Genomic DNA, 20,397 nt, shown 5'->3' on the forward strand with positions numbered 1-20,397 from the left:
AAGTTGGCCTGACTATGAAGAAGCAGGTGGACTCATGTGAAGGTGAGTTTTGGGTAAGAGTAATACCTAACACAAGTAGCGTTTTGTTAAGAGGATCACCTACGCATTTTTCATTCTAAGTACAGACTTCATTCATGTTATTGTCACTATTGTTACTACCCTCCAGCCATCTCTCGCCCACAGGAACACACCTGGAGCGGAACAAGCGGTTCTCCTCTCCTGGCAGCGACGGACAGCGTGCATCACGGGGAGCCTCGTCGGACAGGACCCCGCGTAGGACTGGGCCTGTGGGAGGGGCTTTAGGGGAGTGTTTAAGGAAGCCAGGTGATCTCTGGATTGGATGCTGGCTGGAAGTGAGGGATTTCCACGGTAGGGGGTCTTCATGCATCTTCCCGAGAAGCAGGGAAGACCAGAGAAAGGCTGTGATGGGTAAAGGAGCAGCAGTCACTCCTATTGGCCAGGATTCGGGGATATGTGGAGACTGTTGTGGTTTGGACAAGGTTCACTTGTTCTCCGTGTTCGGACAGGATTACAGAGTGGTCTTGTTTTTGTCTTGTCCCATCCTGGTCACAGAGTGGCCTTGTCTGATGTTGGTGTTCTGAGGAATTATTTATGTTCATCGGAAGATGGCCCGGGCCAGTTCCCATATGGCAGGGGCTGCTTTTCTGTGTCAGACTTCACTTTCAGCCAAGAGCAGACAAGGTCAGGCCAGAGGATATGAATCCCTGATATCCACATTTTCACCATCGCCAAGATTTTGATTAGGAGGTTGTTTCAAGAGTGCAGGCAGTGGGGGGCTTGGGTGGCTTAGTCGGTTAAGCGTCTGACTCTTGATTTCAGCTCAGGTCATGGTCTCGAGGTTGGCGAGTTGGAGCTCTGTGAATTCGTGGGGCTCTGCGCTGGTGGCTTGGAGCCTGCTTGGGATTCTCTCTTACCCTATCTCTCTGCCCTTCCCCCACTCGTGTATGTGCGAAGTCTGTCTCTCCCTCAAAAATGAATAAATAAACATAAAAAAAAGGGTGCAGACAGTTTGGTAAATTTCTCCTGCTTTTCTATTGCAGGATATGTTGCTGAATTATCTGGTGTGACAAAAGCTGCACAGGATACACTGGTCAATTGTAACACAAACAATTCCCACAAACAAAATGATTATTCATCCTGTAACAGGATTTATCCTGGCCTCCAAGCCAGGGGCCTAGCTTATAAAACCCAGACAATGAGAACACATTCCAGAATCCAAATAGGTACTCACAGCCCAGTTGGAGACGTTTAAGGAGGCCTCAAGACCTTGGTTCCTGTTCATGACCTACCTTTAATAATCTTGCCAGGATTCTGTCATTGGTAGGTAATACACTACATTGTGAGCATCTTTACAATAACTCCTAAAATTACCTCAACAAGATGGCTCCATTTCAAGGCGCATTTATCTCTGATGTTGTGCTAACGTCGTGAAGCATTGTTGTTAAACTCCACGTTTGTTATAGCTATCCGATGAGCTAATGGCAAAGCAACTCAAGGAATTTCATTTCTATTTCACACCTTGCACAAGCAAGGTGAGGCACTTACACTGGCCACTGCTGCCTGCACCACAGGACACAAGCTGCTGAGCAGGACTGGCTACATAATTTGCAGGCTCAGTGCAAAAGGAAAACACGGGGCCCCTTGTTCAAAATTACTAAGAATTTCAAGAAAGTGAGAGCAGAGAAACCAAGTGCAGGGCCCTTCTGAGCGTGAGGTCCTGTGCCAACGCGTAGGTTACATGCCCTAGAGGCCCACCCTGCCACTGACTGGCAAGCGGCCCACTTGAGACCTTTGGAGTCCTACTGTTCCTGCAGTGTGACAAGGGACAACTGTATCCCCCTGACCTGACTCCAGAGGAGTGGCAAGAACTGGAGAATATCCCAGGATGAAAGCAGGAGCTGCAGACTAAGCTGTAGAGACTGAAGGGTGAGACAACAGAATAGCTCGTGAAATTGAGAACCTGGGATCCCAGAAGAAAGGAAAACACGCAGAGCAGCAAACAGGTGGCTGTGGGTGGGAAAAGGTAAATGCAAGTGGTAAAAAGAAAATCTAGTTCTTAATGGGATAGTTTGTAAAGATCACTTATGAAGACACTGCCCAGTTCCTTGTAGAAAGGTGAAGGACTCAGGAAAATAGCCACTAGGGACTGCTTGCAGGAGAGGGGAGTTTAATACCTAGGTTCTTCCTGCTTTTACGGGGGTACATGAGTTCACTGATTTAAACTTTGTCCTGCTTTTACAGCAATTCCTGTGGAGCTTCCGGACGCCCAGAGACTCACAGAAGACTGATGGGATGATGGAGTCATTTGCCTAGTAATACTGTCAGTGGAATAAAAGAGGGCTTCAGTGCGCAGAAATTGATGTTCTCTCCTTTGCCACATCGTGTTGAACACCAGCCATAAGCCCCAACTCAAAGACAAGCCCACAACGGAAAGGTTCACTGCCTCGAACAGAGGCATCTGAAATGGTGGAGCAACTCTGAAATCTGTAATTAAATCAACATTAACAGCCTTATCCTCCGACCTGCTTCTCCACCATTCCCATTTTTCATGCAAACGCAGGTAACTTAAATACCCAAGAGATTTCTCTTTGGTTCTGAAATGCAAACCGACCCTTGCTAATAATAATGGCAATAATTCTAATGGGTTTAACTGTAATATTCAAAGAGTTAAGGAAAAAGCGGCAGTACTTTTAGACTACAGGGTGGATACTAGCGCTTGATTTTCTGGACTTGGCCAGGAAATAAGAGGGGCCCTGGCTTGGGGGATGGTCTGGGGGAAGTGTAGGGGGTGGGCCCCCCGGAAGTCGTGCTGCGCTGTTCAAACCTAAGGTGACCTAACGGATGGCGGGAGCGCCCGCCCGATCTTCGGCGCGGGAGCGGCCATTGGTGACGCACGCCGGGGAGCACGGCGCCCACGTTTCCACCATTACATTAGCGAGGCCCCACACCCTGCGCTCTAAGTTCGGGGCTGCGGGCGTCCTCGCTTCCTCCCTCCCGGAGGCGGGCCCGACCCCGCCCCCGCGCCCCGGATCGCTCCCGGCGGTCCCTCCCACCTCCTACCCTCGGCCTCCCGGGCGCGGCGCACTCCCCGCCGGCCGCAGCCTGACACGCCGCACGGCCCCCCAGTCTCCCGTGGCCGCCTCCCCCAGGCATGGCACAGGGCCTCGCCTCACTATGGCAGCAGCACGGCACAGCACGCTCGACTTCATGCTCGGCGCCAAAGGTGAGGGCGCGCGGCCGCCACCTGCCCGGCCCCGGCGCGGCCGCCCCCGCCGGGCCGGGGCCAGCGGGGACCAGGCGGGGCGCGCGCCGCGGGCCGAACAATGCGGATGGCCCGCGCGGCCCCGGCGTCTCTCCCGCTGCCGCGCCGAGCGTGCTGAGGGGCCGCGTGGACCGGCGACCCGGCGGAGGCCGCGCTCCTGGTCGCACCGCGCTCGGTCCCCGCTGCAGCGTGGGGCCCGGAGGGGCCCCTTCCCCGCACCCCTCCGCCGGCGGCGCCGCCGCCCTTCGAGGCCCGGGTCGCCCACCCGCGCCCCACGCGGGCGTGGTCGCCGCTGCGAGGGTCCCCTTTGCGCCGCGTGGCTCGGGAGGAACACCCCCCACGTCAGCGGGCCCTCGTTGGGGTGGTGGTGCAGGGGCGGGGGGGGGCGTGCGCCGCGCGGGGCCGCCCGCGTGACCTTTTCCTGTTCTCGGAGGCGGGTAAATTCCCTGCACCCCGGGGCGCGGGGTCCCCTCGTGGGAGCCGCGCGGCGCTTGCAGAATTCTTTAGCAGACTGCGTAGGAGACGGGTCCCGCGGAAAGACACGGGGCGGGGGCGGGGGGGACGGGAGGGGAAAAGATGATTCTTGCTGGGGGGGCGGGCGGTGAGATCTGGGCGCGGGAATTATAACTCCCCCAATCGAGGAGGCTTGGAACACAGAGCCGGCCACAACAGAGAGCTGGAAAGTTGGAGCTGTGTGTAGGAATTAGGAAGGGGAAGGGTATTTTGCATGGTTTCTCTAGGTGCTTCTCGTGTGTGTTGGGGGGGGGGAGGGGTAGGACTGCCAGCCTTTTTTCTGGTGGCTTTTAAACCTTTAGGCGCTGCAGACTTGAATCAGCGCTTCCCGTACATTCCATTTGTAGCGTCTCATCCGTATCTCGCCTTTTCACCGTTTTCCTCAAATTGGATGGAGCAACCTTTTCGGCTTCCACTTAAAACCTTGACTTTCTCACTTTCTCTTTCCTTGAAATTTTGAATACTCACTTTGCGTTTCTCTCCCCCCAAGTTTAAAGGCTTTCCAAAGGCAAAGATTTAATTAAAAAACAAAAAAACCTTTCAGGGTTAGAAGCAAGACCTAGGTTTGCATCTTTCTTGATTGACTCTGCATGTGAATTTGGCCTTAGGTCTCAGCCTTTCCGAGTATTCCCTTCCCGGTGGTTAAGAAAAAAAAAAAGTGGAGGAGGACGGTGCACACTTTATAGAGCTTAATGTTAAGGGAGTTGCTGTAAAACATACAAGGTTGTTAAGTAATGTCCGTGTATTCGGGTGGTTGGGAAGTGACTTGGAGAAAACAAAGCATTTTTTAGTTCCTGCATTTCTTAGTTGAGGGTATAGAGAAGGGATACAAATGAGAGAATCAGGAGATAAAATGGTGATTGGGACCTGCAGCTAGTGTGGTGTATGAGATAGCTAAGGTTTTGTTGAGTGATTGACCTGCCAATTTTAGGGATTAGTGGTTACTGAAGGTTCTTGCATACTCAGTTTAGAGGTGATGTATGAGCTTGAGGCCTGAGGAAGAAATAGTGGTTCAGGGTCATCCAGTTGCTTAGAGGTGAGTCTAGGAAGTGTCCTTGGTAGTAAGCATTTGTGAACACTCACCTGTACTTAGCATGGTTTTTCTAGGCTTTAAGAACGGTAATCTCAGGAGGAGGCTGGAAGATTATGGCATTCTCTCCATCTGTTGTCCTTGCCTGAAGCCTTAAACAGCTTTCAGCTTCATTCAAGTGTTCTATGTTGAAATGATGGCTTACAATGGGCATCTGTGTTCCGTTGTGAAAGTGGGGGGAAACCTTCACCCTATGAAGAAAATGAAAGAGAAATTTATTATTTTTTTTATGTAGGCTCCACGCCCAACATGGGGTTTGAACTCATGACCCTGAGATTAATAAGAGTCACGTGTTCTACTGACTGAGCCAGCCAGGCGCCCCAAGCAAGAGAACTTTAACACTTGGGGTTGATACTGGCTAGAGAGGGAGAGAACCATAGACCTAGAACATAGGCATATATCACAGTTTAGAAGGGAGCTGGAGAAACTGGAAGGTTCTGAGCTGGCAAGGTGTGTAAGTGGCATCTAATTAAAGAAAAAAAAATCCTAGCCAATTATCATTAATTCTCAATCTGTTGGTCTTAAAGATGAGAAAGTTTTGTGTTTTTTTTTTTTTAAGTTTATTTGTTTATTTTGAGAGAGAGCTCATGTGTGCGCATGCGAATTGGGTAGGGACAGAGAGAGGGAGAGAGAATCTCAAGCAGGCTCTGGCTGTCAGCCTCGGGGCCCGATGCAGGACTCAAACTCATGGTTCTTGAGATCATGATCTGAGCCGACATCAAGAGTCAGACACTAAAAATGACTGAGCCACCTAGGCACCCCAAAGATGAAAAAATTTTGTTGGCAAGCTGAAGAAAATTCTAGGAAGAAATACTACTAAAGAGGGAGGTGTGTATGTATGCATCTTTGTTAGTTCTTGAGTCCCTACAAAAGTGTTCTGGGAGTAAGAAAACTCTGATTCTTATTGTATTCCCCCATCACTTGATTTGGGGGGATACCTGTCACCCTTGCTGCCTGTAGGTGTATACACATGGAAAATAAGGGGATTTGGCTAGAGTAGGATCTTATAAGTTCTTATTTTCATAATTTATGTTTATTTATTTTTTAGAAAGAGAGAGCGCAAACTGGGGAGGGGCAGAGAGAGAAGGAGACAGAGAAAATCCCAAGCATGTTCAACCCTGTCAGTGCAGAGCCTGATGCCAGGCTCGAACTCACAAATGGTGAGATCATGACCTGAGCTGAAATCAAGAGTTGGCCACTTAACCAACTAAGGCACCCGGGCACCCCCGTTCTACTTTTCATTTAGGGGCACTAGGTGAGAAATCTACCACCTGTGTGTGACGTCTCCAAAAACATTTATTTTAATTGATAATGAGTCAAAAGGCATTAGTCTTGGCATGGTGAGTACTGGATGTGACTCAGGGGTGAGTCAAATGCCTGTGGAGCCTGGATTCATGTTCTTTTTCCCATTTGTCAGTAATCCTTCCTAATGCTCGAGTTCCATGATGTGATTTTAATGGAATTAAACTTGAACCACTTAGTTATTACATTGCGATTCCATATAACTTAAGAGTGCAAGCCAGCTGGTACCCAGCAGCCACTGGGCCACTAAGGGCAATTATAGGTTGGGCCTGGTGGTGTCTCTTTAGTGTTGTGGCTGATGACATAACTCAGGAAATTTTAATTTTTGCTAAAAACAAAACTTCATCTTTGGTCATCTTGTCAGTAAAGTATTGGACTCTTGAACCCAGAAAATATTTTATGATTTCTCAGCTGAGGCGAACAAGAACCAACATGTCCCATGTTTGTGTGGTTTAAGCATCTCTGGGCTGGCGGAGGACACATGGTTTTTGTTCCTAGTCATAGACGCTAGGCAGCGTCTGAGAAGAGCTCCACCCTCTTTCCTGATGAGGGTCAAAGGCACAAAATAAGAACCCCTACCTTGGTATACAGAGGTGAGTGTGGTACACATGGCCTCTGCCTGCCCCGTTAGAGCCAACAGTCTTCTAGCTGGCTGGTCAGCCCTCAGGTCTAGCAGTTCCATGCCTCATTTCTTCCCCTGAGCTGGGAGTGTCTTTGAAGGCAGGCCCCAATGTCTGTATCCTGGACACAATTCTGGTACATACTAGATGTTTAGTAAGTGTTAAATGGACCCGATTGATGTTATGGTAAAGATTGAAAGCTAGTTCAAGTACCCTAGGGGAAAACAAGGCACACATTATGGGTCCTGAGTAAAGAAACCTGTCTGATGCTGTTATGTTCATGTTTGGACCGCTGGTCTCTATATAGGGACCAAAAGTGACTTGTGTTAATCCAATTCAGAAATTAGTTTTATAACAAAGATGTTGTTTAGTAAATTAAGAACAGAAGGCCGCTTGGGGATTATAGGCTTGGCCAAAAAGGTTTAGGGTAGGGGTTCTTCTTTTGTGCCTTTGACCCTCATCAGGGAAGGCTGTGGAGCTCTTCTCAGAGTAAGAATTTGCTATATATTTTTTTTAAGGTTTATTTATTTAAGCCCCCTCTACACCCATCGTGGGGCTCGAACTCATGACGCTGAGATGAAGAGTCTCATGCCTTTCTGAGCCAGCCAGGCGCCCCCTCAGTAAGAATTGTAAATGCATAAAGTAACCTAATTACTTTAAAATACAATTTTCAAAATAAAAAAAAATCCCACATATGTAGCATAGTAATATATGCTTCTTCAGTAGCATACTAAATAACAGTATCTGGCATCAGGCCTAATAACTTCCATAATTTCAAGGTAGAGCTGAGAAAGTCGCTATTTCAACTGTGATGTAAGAAAAAGCTGTAATGATTTTATTGGTGACAATAGCCCAGTATAGTTGATAGGTGGTTTTACAAGCATAATTGAAGAAAATGCTCAGTTTCAACTAGTGTAAATGAGGATGCATATTTTTTCTCATCTAAGTTAACAGACCCCCTGAATTTTGTCTACTGGCCCCTGGGGAGTCCAAAAGCTCCCTGGTTCAGAGCCCCTACAAGCTGGAGAGAAAGGAGACTGTCTTTTCTGTGTAGTTTCTTTTAGGCAGAGTAGGTTTCCACTCAAGGCCAGAGCTGTAAGCAGATATCCCTGGTTCCTCTTCAAGACAGACACCCTTTGAAAACATAAAAGCCAGTATTTATTAGTTGCCTCCTGGGCTAAGCATTGCCCTAAGCGCATTACACGTTATCTTACGTAATCCTCACTACAACCCTGTGGTAGGTCCTGTTATCCCCATTTTAAAGATGGATAAATAGGCCCATTGAAGTTTTTCACCTTATAAATGTGGTAACTGGGATTGAAAGCTTTGTCTATTTGATTCCAAGGCCTTTGTTAATTCCACAACTGCGAAGCCTCTTAGTTTGAGGCTGTGATTCCCAACCCTGTCTCCCCCCACCCCCGTGCTTTCCTGGGGGCATTTGGCAGTATCTGGGGTCATATTTGGTTATCATGAGTGGGGAGGCCAGGGACGCATGCTCAACACCCTACGATGCACAGGACAGCATCCCTCCTGCCCCCAACATTGACACCCCAAGACATCAGTGGTGCTGGGGTAGAGAATCCCCGAAGTAAATTTTTAGCTAGGTCATTGCTGTAATCCAGGTGACTGATCTGGTTCTTTTTGGAAGTCTCCATTATACACACATGAGTAGTTCCAGAGGGAGGGAGGGTGTTACCTTCCTCCAAGGTTTGCCCTGGGGTTGGTTCAGAGCAGAGGGCTTGGCCAGCATTTCCTACGCAGCTGAGCCCATTGGCTTCTGGTGATCTTCGCTCCTTGATTTCCTGAACCTTCCATCCATTCTTGGAGCTCCCACTCTTTCCTTGTATTTGTTAAGTTGCTTTCAGGTAGAAGCATATCGTCTTTTGTGGTTGAAACCCCAAAAAATCCAGTTTTGATTGCTACTATTTATTGTTCAAGAGGAGAAAACTTTCCCCTTTGTCTCAGCATTATCATTCCTCTTATCCTATCACACTTTATCTACCATTGTGATAACAACACCCCTGCCCCCTCAACACCGGCTTTAACAATGAAGCCTTGAGGGGGCTGATGACTGGGAAGAGGGGAGTGCCTGCTTGGGTCCTTTTCTAGATTGGCCAAATCATGGTCTGGGCTGGGGGGGAGTTTCTGGAATTTGCATTTTTAGCCAGCTTCCTTCCACTAATTCTGATGCTAATTACGTACAAGAACCACTATAATAGGATCCTCATTAAAACAAAAAACTCTTGTATCAGGAACCTGGGGCATCCCCCAATCTCAGGCACCAATCAGCCAGTTAAATCCTGTGCATTCTACCTGCTACACCCAATTCCTTGCTCAGCCATTTTCCCAGCTACACTTCTTGGCCACATTCTCCCAGTTTGTCTCCATTTTGGGGACGGGCTTGATCGCCAGAAACTCAACAGATTCCTTGTCCCGTTTCTCATTTAAAAAGCCTCCAGTGTGTCCTCATCTCCTTGTGGCTAAAGGCGGAACTCCGTATCATCCCTCATTTCTCCATTTCTACTCAGTTCTCCCTCCCCCAACACACATTTGAGTCTCATGCTCCCTGTGCTTCCAAGTAGCTGGGAGGCACCCACACTAGGAATTGAACAGCTCTGGGTGAGGTATTTTTTGTCCTTTAGGTATTCTTTCAACTTGAATGTTGTTTGCAAATGTTTTATGGACTGTTTGGGGGAGGTCTCTGGAATCTCTCTTCCTTTGGCACACTCTTACTTTGTTTTTTTTAAACTCTTTTTACCCCAACTCTGCAAAGATTCTTAATTGCACTAATGAAGCTGTATTTGACTCCAGGCTGAGTAATTGCACATTGCTGGGAATTAGTTTTGTGAGCTTGCCATTAAAAAATTGTATAAACCATAATGAATCTTTTTAGAGTGTAGTTCCAAAGTTACACCCATTTTTTTAAACCTGTAGAGGTAGTGTATGGTAAAATTACTTTGTGCTTTATCTCAAGAAGCCTCATCTAGTTATTTGGTGGTTCTCTATCATAATTTTAAGTGCTGTGGAAGAGATAACACCTGTTTAAGAAATTGACTCCATAATCCAGGCATTAGGAACAATCTCCAGTCCACCTAATGAGAGGTGCATTTTCAAGTACTCTGAAGTCCTGCGTGTGACATTTGTTAAGGATAGCATTTTCCAACTTAGTAACCAACAGTGGACACTTTGTGTGACATTTGTTAAGGATAGCATTTTCCAACTTAGTAACCAACAGTGGACACTTTGTGTTTTTTGAAGGGGGAAAGCTGATTTTAAGTTGGCTAAAATTAAGATAGAAAATGTATGCATCATGTATGGCAAAAACTTAATATTTTTAACAAACAACAAACCAAAGGTCTTATGACTAGACACTAGTATACCGTTAAATAAAATCATATTTGGGTAATATAGAAAAAAACATACAAGTGGCATAGAAGTATACATGATGGTGTTCAACCCAACAAGGAGAGAAGCAAATAAAAATAGAATGTTCTTTTTAACTTCCCAGATTGGAAACTGAAAAAAACTTAAGATATTAATTGATATTTACGTTAATTGATATTTAGGGGCACCTGGGTAGCTCAGTTGGTTGAATGTCCGACTCTGAATTCAGCTCAGGTCATGGTCACAGGGTTGTGGGATCGAGCCCTGTGTTGGGCCCTGTGCTGAGTGTGGAGCCTGCTTGAGATCTCTCTCTTCCCTTTACCCCTCTCCCCTGCTCTTCCCTGTTCCCGCTTCTCACTTTCTCTAAAATATATTAAATGAGCATAAGAAATTCGTCTAAACATAATGGAAGGTTTTGCAGTGCATGAGTTAGCAGCTTGGAAATCTTTGCATCTAAATATAATGAAATGGGCTGTATTTGAATGGTCACACAGGACTTTGGTACTTTGTTGGGAGATGGACGGAACAAAGTGCTGTGGTCTCATAGCTTTGAAAAGTTAGAGCTTTTGGTGTCAGGCTCTGTACCTGGGTAGGATTTGGAATTATGGGCTTTGTCGTTTGAGTTGAGACCAACGCGGTCATACTAATCCTTGGCAGGTAAGGATTGGTTAGAAAGTTCCTGGATTGTGGCTGGGCATCTGTTTAAAAACGTGTTCAGTGAAGCTGTTCCTGAGTTTAGTATCTGGAGTCCCACACATTCCAAGCGTTTTAATCCGCCATCTCACTGCACTTGTAACCCAAGCCTGCTGGTGTGTGCTGCCACTCCAACCACCATTTCATGGTAGTTTACTTACAGGCTCAGTTCTTTTTGAAGAGTCGGGAAACCTCCTCAATTGAATCTTTAAACCAAGTATGTAAACCATGGCACAAATGCTCTTTGAAACCCTTACAACTAGGCACTTCTCCAGACCCCAGGAAAAACAACTCGGGGGCCTTAAATTGTGGTGGGCCTGGATTTCATTAAACTGATACTGTCATCTGAGCTCTGGAAGGAGCCACTGAACTAGTGGCCATGCTTGCGATCAATTGCATTTATATGCCAAGCAGTACACCCAAAAGGAGCTGGGAAGAACTGGTAGCATGTTCCAGAAGACCCTCTGGGTTAGTTTCACATGCACCTTAATTTCTCCCTCTGCTTGAAGGCGCTAATGATACCAAAATCCCACACACTGTGTTGTTGGGTGGGATGTCCAATAAAATGTTTGGAAGAGTGTCAAATGATACATAAAACACCTAACACTAATTGCAATACTGAGTACTTTGAAATTGTGCCAGTGGATAAAGATGCTCAGTTATAAAGACCTGTGAATTTAACTTACTGAAAGAGAAGGCAAGTTCTGCTGGCAAAAGAAGAGGCAGGAAGTAAAGCATTGGCATGTGATTTGAAGGTTGGTCTTTATTTAAAGGAGCTCTTTAAGTTAAAGCAGAATTTTTAAGGAACACTCTTGAGTTTTAAGGTATGACATGTGTTTGTGTTGCATGACTATATTTCCTTAGAATGGACATTTCTCCAGTGAGAATCCTGAAAAATTTCTAGGACCTATTGTATCTAATATTTATTTATTTTTGAGAGAGAGAGAGACAGAGAGACACAGAGTGTGGGTAGGGGAGGGGCAGAGAGAGAGGGAGACACAGAATCCGAAACATGCTCCAGGCTCTGAGCTGTCAGCACAGAGCCCAGTGCAGGGCTGGAACCCACAAACTGAGAGATCATGACCTGAGCTGAAGTCTGTCGCTTAACCGACTGAGCCACCCAGGCGCTAAAGACATTGTTGTGTTTAAGACCATGTCAGCTCACACAGCTCACCAGCTCACGCTTCTGCTCAGGTCATGATCTCACGGTTCTTGGGATCCAGCCGTGCATTGGGCTCTTCATGGGATCCAGCCGTGCATTGGGCTCTGTGCTGACAGCATGGAGCCTGCTTGGGATTCTTACTTTCTGGGATTCTCACTCGTTTCCGTCCCTCTGCCCCTTCTGCTCTCTTTCTCTCCAAAAAAAAAAAAAAAAAAAAAAGAAACTGCTAATGGACATTCTTAATTTCTAGAGGTGAATATATAAGTATCTTAAACTTGGTACAGGGTGGAATGCTTTTTTAAATTATTGAAGTATAATTGATGTATGATATTAGTTTCATATGTACAATGTTTTGATTTTATATTTATGCATTGTGAAATGATCAAGACCATAGGTCTAGGTAACATCCATTACCATACATAGTTAACAAATTTTTTTGTGATGAGAACTTTCAAGATCTGCCCTCAGCAACTTTCAACTATATAATGCAGTGTTAACTAGAGTTACCATGCTGTGCATTACATCTCCATAACTTTTTAAGCATTTTGTGAATATTAAATTGTTAATAGAGCTCTTGTGTTTTTTTCTTTGATAAAGAATCTGGCTTTACTTGAAGAAACTGCAGGAGCTGTTCACGTAATGGTTTATGTGTTTGTCTTTTTACATAATTTTTTTGTTTTGAAAATTATTTGCTCATTTTAGCCTATGTGCAAGATATGTAGGGAAATATAAAGAGGGGAACCCAGATCTATAATACTATTAGAAGTAGATAACCACTGTTGATGATTTGCTGTATGGAACAAATTACTTATTCTTGTCACAACTATAATTGAGGAAAGACAACATGATGTTGTGATTAAAAGCACTGGATTTTGGACTCAAAACTCACTGAATTTGAATCCTGGATCTATAACTTACTAGCTGTGTGACCTCAGGCAAGTTCTTGACCTCTCTGTGCCTTACTAAGCTGGCGTTAATAGCATTCAGTCTTGCCATTAAGTACAATGCTAGCTTTAGGTTTTTTACGCTCTTTGCCAAGTTGTGGAAGTTCCCCTCTGTTACTGCCTTTTTGTGTGTGTGTTTTTGATGTATCATTTTCTTTTTTTTTTTTAATGTTTATTTATTTTTGAGACAGAGAGAGACACAGCATGAGTAGGGAAGGGGCAGAGAGAGAGGGAGACACAGAAGCGGAAGCAGGCTCCAGGCTCCGAGCTGTCAGCACAGAGCCCGACGCGGGGCTCGAACTCACGAACTGTGAGATCGTGACCTGAGCGTAAGTCGGACGCTTAACCGACTGAGCCACCCAGGTGCCCCTGTGTGTGTGTTTTTATTTTGAATGGATGTTGGATTTTGTCAGATACTTTGTCTGCATCAATTAATAATGTGATTTTTCTTTAGCGTCTTATTATATATGGTGGATCACATTGATTTTTGTTTTGTTTTAATATTGAACCAGCCTTGCAAACCTGGAATAAATCCCGCTTGTTCATGGTACATAATTATTTTTATTTATTGCTGAATTCTTATTTGTTAATAATTTGCGAAGGATTTTCGTGTTTATATATTCATGAGGGATATTTGTCTGGTCTGTAGGTTTCTCTTTGTGGATTGTCTTCGTGTGGTTTGGTATTAGGATCATAGTTTCATAAGTTAAGCATTCCTTATCCGTATTCTGTAAGAGATTTTGTATAGAATTGGTGTTACTCTTTAAATGTTTGGAACTCTCCAGTGAAATCATCTGGCCCTCAAGATTTCTATTTTGGAGTTTTCAAATTACAGATTCAATTTCTTTGATAGTTATAGAGCTATTCAGATTATTTCATATTGGTGAGTTATGGTAGTTTGTTTTTTTTAGGAATTGGCCCATTTCCTTTTAAGTTGCTAAATTTATGTGTGTAGAGTTTGTGGGATTCCTTTATTCTTTTGGTGTCTGCGGGTCTGTATTGATATCTCTCGTTCTGTTCCTAATATTGGCAATCTGTTATCTTCGCTCCTTTTTTTCTCTTGTCAATCTTGCCTAGAGTTTGTCATTTTTAGTGATCTTGATAAAGAAATGGCTTTTCGCTTCATTGATTTTTTTTTCTCTGTAGTTTTTCTGTCTTTAATTTCATTGATTTCTGCTGTTATCTTTATCTCCTTCTGTTTACTTAGGGTTTATTTTTCTCTTTTTCTATGTTCTTGAAGTGGGAGCATAGATTAGCAATTTGTGACTTTAAAATGCTGACTAGTACTCTTTTTTAAAAAGTATTTTTTAATACTTATTTTTGAGAGAGAGAGAGAGAGAGAGACAGTCAGTGTGAGTGGGGGAGGGGCAGAGAGAGAGGGAGTCACAGAATCCCAAGCAGGCTCCAGGCTCTGAGCTGTCTCGGGGCACGAACTCAGGAACTGTGAGATCATGACCTGAGCCGAAGTCAGTCACTTAACCGACTGAGCCACCCAGGTGCCCCTTTGACTAGTACTCTTAAATATTGTCATTCTCCAGTGCAGCTTCTCTGTTAGCTGCTAATGTTACTTCTATGTATTCCTTAAAAAGCAGGGGTCCTAGTTATATAGGTTATTAGCTGTTATTCCCACCCCCCCCCCTTTTAATAAGTTGCCAACTTGAATGGAGGAAGTATTCATATTATTCTAGTCTCAAATTCTAAGAACATCACTTCTGGAAATTCAGGTTGTAGAATTACAGCTGAGTGTCCCTATGCCTGTTGGTTAGGAATTTAGAGCTGGAAAAGACCTTAGACTAGGGGTCAACAAAGTTCGACCCTTGGGCCACATCTTGCTCTTCTGGCATCCTTTGTTTGGCTTCCTGGTGACTGACACAGCCCTGATTTGGCCTGCAAAGCTTGAAATCTTTACTGTGTGGCCTGTTATGGAACAAGTTTGCCCGCCCATGTCTTTAGACCATCTAAGTCCAGTGGCTTGCTTTAGAGCCATCTGGAAAAATATTCAAGCACTGATTCCCAACAACACCCCCCCCCCCATGGCCTTTCTGTCATCTGGAATCCATCATAGTACACACCCCTCTCGTTGTCCAGGGAGTTTTTGACTTGTGTCCTTTGTCTTTATCTCTGTGGCATTTATGGTTCCAGCACCTCCTGGGTGCTGAGTAATCTTGGAGGTTCATTCTGGAGGGTGCCATCCTGAATGTTGACTTTGCTGAGTGTGCCCTGGCCAAAGCCGGAGGAAGAGAAGGTGCCGGAGGAAGAGACGGTCCTTGGGTTGCCTCAGGGGCAGCTTTGATATAAATGTAATTCTTTTGATAACATGAACTCCAAACTGCTTTATCTCTAGAAATACTGTTCATTGTTGATTTGCAGTCTGGCATGGAAGCTTGGGCATAAGCCCTAGAATTGTTTGTAGAAATCTAACTGGGGGGGCGCCTAGGTGGCTCAGTCGGATGAGTGTCTGACTTTGCCTCAGGTCATGATCTCAAACTGAAAAGTCACACTTACCAGTATCAAAAGGAGTATATATGGCTTCCAAAGAAATGAAGAAGATAAAAGCAAACACTCAAAAGGGAAAAACAAATTTAAAATTCATAAAACAAATTAAAAATATAAGGCAACATTAAAAATAGCATAAAAATATGACATTTATAATAAAAGTGTTAATGATCATGATAAATATAATGGAATCTACTCCCCTATTAAAAATTAAGATTCAGGGGAGCCTGGGTGGCTCAGTCAGTTAAGTGGCTGACTTCGGCTCAGGTCATGATCTGAGGGTCCATGGGTTTGAGCCCCGCGTTAGCCTCTGTGCTGACAGCTCAGAGCCTGGAGCCTGCTTCACATTCTGTGTCTCCCTCTCTCTCTGCCCCTTCCCCTCCTAGTGCTCTCTCTCTCTCTGTCTCAAATATAAATAAACATTAAAAAAATTAAAAGGAAATATAAATGGTTGATAAGACATTCTGCCCACCTAAAGTTAGCGGGAAGAGAGCTGGATATTCCTGGTACTGGCTAAGTGTTCCTGGATAGTAGAATCGGCAATCCCACAGTTAGTACTTTGGGGAAGAAATCTGGTTTTCCTTCTGGGTGGAGCTGAAGGAAAGCATTGCTGTCTGACCTTGGGCCAGCTTGTAACCCGTTTTCATCTCTCTGCTTTGTGAGATGAAGGGGTGGTGGCAGGTGGCCACTGGGACCTTTCCACTCCTCACAGTGGACTGTGGATGGCAGTTGTGAACTGAAGGTGAGGGCTGGTTATTTTTCTTGGTCCAGACGCCTTAGGTTAAATCTTCTCCTGTCCTCTAACCTCAGACTCTACAAGTCCCCTCTTGCCACCTTGCTCATCCGTTTTATGCTGCAGCTGGGTCTGGTTTCATCTCATTTTGGGGGCTTCTAACCGTTGGGTTGAGTGTGGCCCCCAGAGAGGGCTTTTTGTGGTCCTGGCCTCTTTGTGTCCTCTGCCTTGGTGGTCTTCTCTCTTCCACAGCTCTACCCCAAGTTGACTACTTCCTCTTTGAAAACATGGACTTTGGACCTTGTGTTGCTCAAATGATGCCTTCTGGGAGAGGTCAGGTGGCCAGATGTCCAGCATCTCATGACCACAAATTGTTCCATTCTCCCCATGTGAAAGCCAGGCTTTTGCATAATCTCCCCTTTCTGTGCCTTACTTGATAACTCTTGGTCAGCCTCCCATGTGGGCTAGGTCAGAATGTGGGCACTCTCTGGGGGTGCTTCCCTCTCTGTGCTCACTGAGGCTTGTGGGTTGTGGCTGATTTGAAGACTCCTTGTGGGGGAAACGGGTGTACCAGGAAGAAGAGGGTACAGTATTGGGTTCCAGAATAAAGAGGGGTTAGGATTGTGTCTCATAAATTATATTTTTATGAGCGCTTCTTTAATTTCATAAGGAGATTAGTTCATAAGGCTCATGGAGAGACGTAGAATGAGGCTCTTGCCTCTTTCCAGTAAGTGTTGAGGGTGACGGGAAATGCCTCTTGAACTGTTCTCTTGCTTTCTTGCTCTCTTGCAGCTGGGAAGGGAAGGCAGGGCAATGAAATAATTAGCAACATATTTACAGTATGCCTAGTGTACTGTAATGTGAGTTTTAAGAAATAGTAGTTGTGGCCAGTACTGTAAACAGCCTCATGTGGGTTTCTTAATGCACATTTGTGTGAAAAGAGCTTGGGTGTCATTTCTGTGTTGTGTTGTATGGTTGTCAGTCTAATGTCAGTACTTTTTTTTCTTTCTTTCTGTAGCTAACTTTTCCTTGGTTTGGTTCTCTGTGAACATCAGAAACTGCTCGGAAAATAACCCCCCCAAATTGTCATTTGTCCCTTTCTGTGTTTTGTGGCCCTATATCACTGCTATGATTTTTAAATTTAAAAGAAGTTTTAAAATATTAATTTATTTTTGGGAGAGCGCAAGCAGGAGAGGGGCAGAGAGAGGGAGACAGAGGATCTGCGCTGACAGGCTGATGTGGGGCTCGACCTCGCGTGAGGTCGTGACCTGAGCCTAAGTCCTATGCTCAACCGCCTGAGCCACCCAGGTGCCCTAAGCATTTTTTTTTATTGATGTGTAATTGATGTTAAGTATTAGATTTAGGTGTACAACATAATGATTTGATATTTGTATTATCTTGTGAAGATCACCACAGGAAGTCTAGTTAAGATCCATCACCATATATAATTACAGGTTTTTCCCTTGTGATGAGAACTTTTAAGATCCACTCTTCCCAGCCACTTTCAAATACATGATGCACTGTTATTAACTATAGTGGCCATGCCACACATAGCATGGAACTGAGGCACTGAGTGATTGAACTGAGGCACTGAGACTGGCCGCAGGTGTGTGTTCGTGGCATGAAAGCCATGTCCGCTGCCTGGGACAGTGCCTGCACACACCAGCTGCTCAGATACTTGTTATTCGTTAATGGGTCGGGTGGATGGGTAGAGGAGACTGCCCCTTGGAGCCCCTTTAACCTGTGCCTAAGGCCTGGCTTATTTATGGTTGGTTGTAGGGGAACAGTCGACTTCTGGAACTTTCTGTTGCCTTGACTACTTCACAGTACCTGAGAATCTGGAAGTGCAGCTTGTGTGTTTGTATTTTTGGGGACAGGTTTATTGAGATGACTCTCTTGCCATACTGTTCCCCCATTTAAAATATTCATTTCAGTAGTTTTCAGCACATTGTTTTGTGTGACCATCACCACATTTTAGAACATTTTCATCACCCCAGAAAGAAATGTGTAGCCCTTAGCCATCATCCCTATTCCTCCTAGCCTCTTGTTCTTCCCAGCCTCTGGCATGCACTCATTTGCTTTTAATGTGTAGGGATATACCTTTTCTGGCTATGTCATATAAATGGACTCCTTCAATATGTGGTCCTTTGTGACTGATTTCTTTCACTTAGCATCATGTCATCCATGTTGTAGCGTATATCAATATTGCATTCCTTTTATGGCTGAATAATAGTTCATGGTATGGATATACCACGTTTTGTTTATCCATTTATAGCTTGATGGACAATTGGGGTGTTTCCACTTTTTCATTATTATGAAACATGCTGCTCTGAACATTGCTGTCGTCTTGGGTTTTGTGTCAGATTAATCATCTTGCAGCTGTTGTAAAAAGAACTGGATGTGGGACTAGAAGACCAAGCCGTAAGATAGCCCAAGGAACCACATGCTTGACCTTCACTTTAATCCTTGGAAATTTATTAGGCTTCTGAATGTCTGAGAAGTCTCCTGATGCACAAGACCTTTTGTTAAAATTTAAAAATAAAAAAAAAGTGGGGGTGCCTGGATGACTCAGTCAGTTAAGCAACCGACTTGAGCTCAGGTCATGACCTTGTAGTTCATGGGTTTGAGCCCTGTGACCGTCTCTGTGCTGACAGCTCAGAGCCTGGAACTTGCTTTGGATTAAGTGTTGAGCTCTTGTGAAATGTGAAGGTTTTCTCTCTATATCACTTGCTTTCAGTAATCTGGGCTTGCTGCCTGTCAACACTGGTGTTTGTGATTACATGTAGCATATCCCAAGTGAGTTCAAAGATATTCTCACACCCTTAAATACTTGTGAGCACGCACTTGGGTGAGAGGGAGCCCATGAGGAATGCTGTGCTGTTTTGTTATTCTCAGAGTGGTTATGCCAATGGCGGTGGTAACTCTGGAATAGATTTTTTTTTTTTTTTATAAAGTAGGTTCATGCTCAGCTTGGGGCCCAACTTAGGGCTTGAACTCCCAACCCTGAGATCAAGACCTGAGCTGAGATCAGCAAGAGTCCAGATGCATAACTGAGCCACCCCAGATGCCCCTGGAATGGAGTTTTTTTTAATGTTTATTTATTTTTGAAAGGGAGAGAGACAGAGTATGAGCAGGGGAGGGGCAGAGAGAGAGGGAGACACACAGAATCCCATGCCGGCTCCAGGCTCTGCTGAGCTTGTCAGCACAGAGACTGACGCGGGGCTTGAACTCACAAACCCCAAGATCATGACCTGAGCCGAAGTCGGATGTTTAACCGCCTGAGCCACCCAGGTGCCCCATGATTTTTTTAAACTTGATATAATTCATGTTGAGTAAATTTTGTGTATAGTTCTGAGTTTTGACCAATGCATACAGTCACGTAACTACCACCATTGTTGAGATTAGGACACCTGAGTGGATTTTTATTTTATTTAATAAATGACTTTTATTTTTTTCAAAATTTATTTATATATTTATTTTGATAGAGCAGGAGCTGGGGAGTGGCAGAGAGAGAGGGAGAGAGAGAGAATCCCAAGCCAGCTCAGTGCTGTCTGGTCCGACGTGGGGCTTGAACTCAGAAACCGTGAGATCATGACCTGAGCTGAAACCAAGAGACGCTTATACGATTGAGCCATCCAGGCGCCCCTGAGTGGATTTTTAAAGCAGATACCTGAATGACTTCAAAGTGTGTTGGAATGCAGTTTGCCTTTTCTTCCACTTTAGGTTTAGGAGCCTATCAAGGTGACCTGAAAGCTGGTTTTGTGTGAAGGAAAACTGCACAACGCAAAACTGGCTCTTAGCTTCTCTGACATCAGATTCTCAGGTTTTGGGTAAAGGATGCCTGCGTTGATGCTTCTCCTTGCTGTGAGCTGCTGACTTCTCTGTTGCCACTGCCCACTAGGGGAGTACGGCTCTCAGAAAGGAGGAGGGGGGTCGGGGTGGCCCCTGACCTGAGCATAAAGGGGAAGTGGGATGGGGAGACAGACCCAGTGGGATCAGAGAGTCAAGTGGAGTAAGGCACGGGGCTCTGGAGGTACCAGGGTCTGTGCAGTAGGCGCGAACTGGAAGGAGGCCGGACGTTGGGCTCCACCACTTGGGTATGGTGCGATGATGGGAGTAATCAACCCCTTGGCTATGAAGTAGCTTGAGCCATTGTGAGGGAGAGCTAGGAAGCAAA

General features: G+C 45.2%; 1 protein-coding gene across 1 annotated transcript in view; it reads left to right on the forward strand.

The window, feature by feature from the left end:
- The first annotated feature begins 2,867 nt into the window (after window positions 1-2,867).
- The window catches only part of SMS (spermine synthase), a 53,746-nt gene continuing 36,216 nt past the window's right edge, over window positions 2,868-20,397 (forward strand). Inside the window, exon 1 of the mRNA XM_047075999.1 lies at window positions 2,868-3,244. Coding sequence (XP_046931955.1) covers window positions 3,196-3,244 — 49 coding nt within the window. The 5' untranslated portion in view covers window positions 2,868-3,195. The remainder of the gene's footprint in view (window positions 3,245-20,397) is intronic.

The sequence above is a fragment of the Lynx rufus genome, unplaced genomic scaffold (assembly GCF_022079265.1).
Source record: "Lynx rufus isolate CCGP_SWC_20201006 ecotype Redwood Valley unplaced genomic scaffold, mLynRuf1.p SCAF_14, whole genome shotgun sequence".
In the NCBI taxonomy this organism is placed as follows: Eukaryota; Metazoa; Chordata; class Mammalia; order Carnivora; family Felidae; genus Lynx; species Lynx rufus.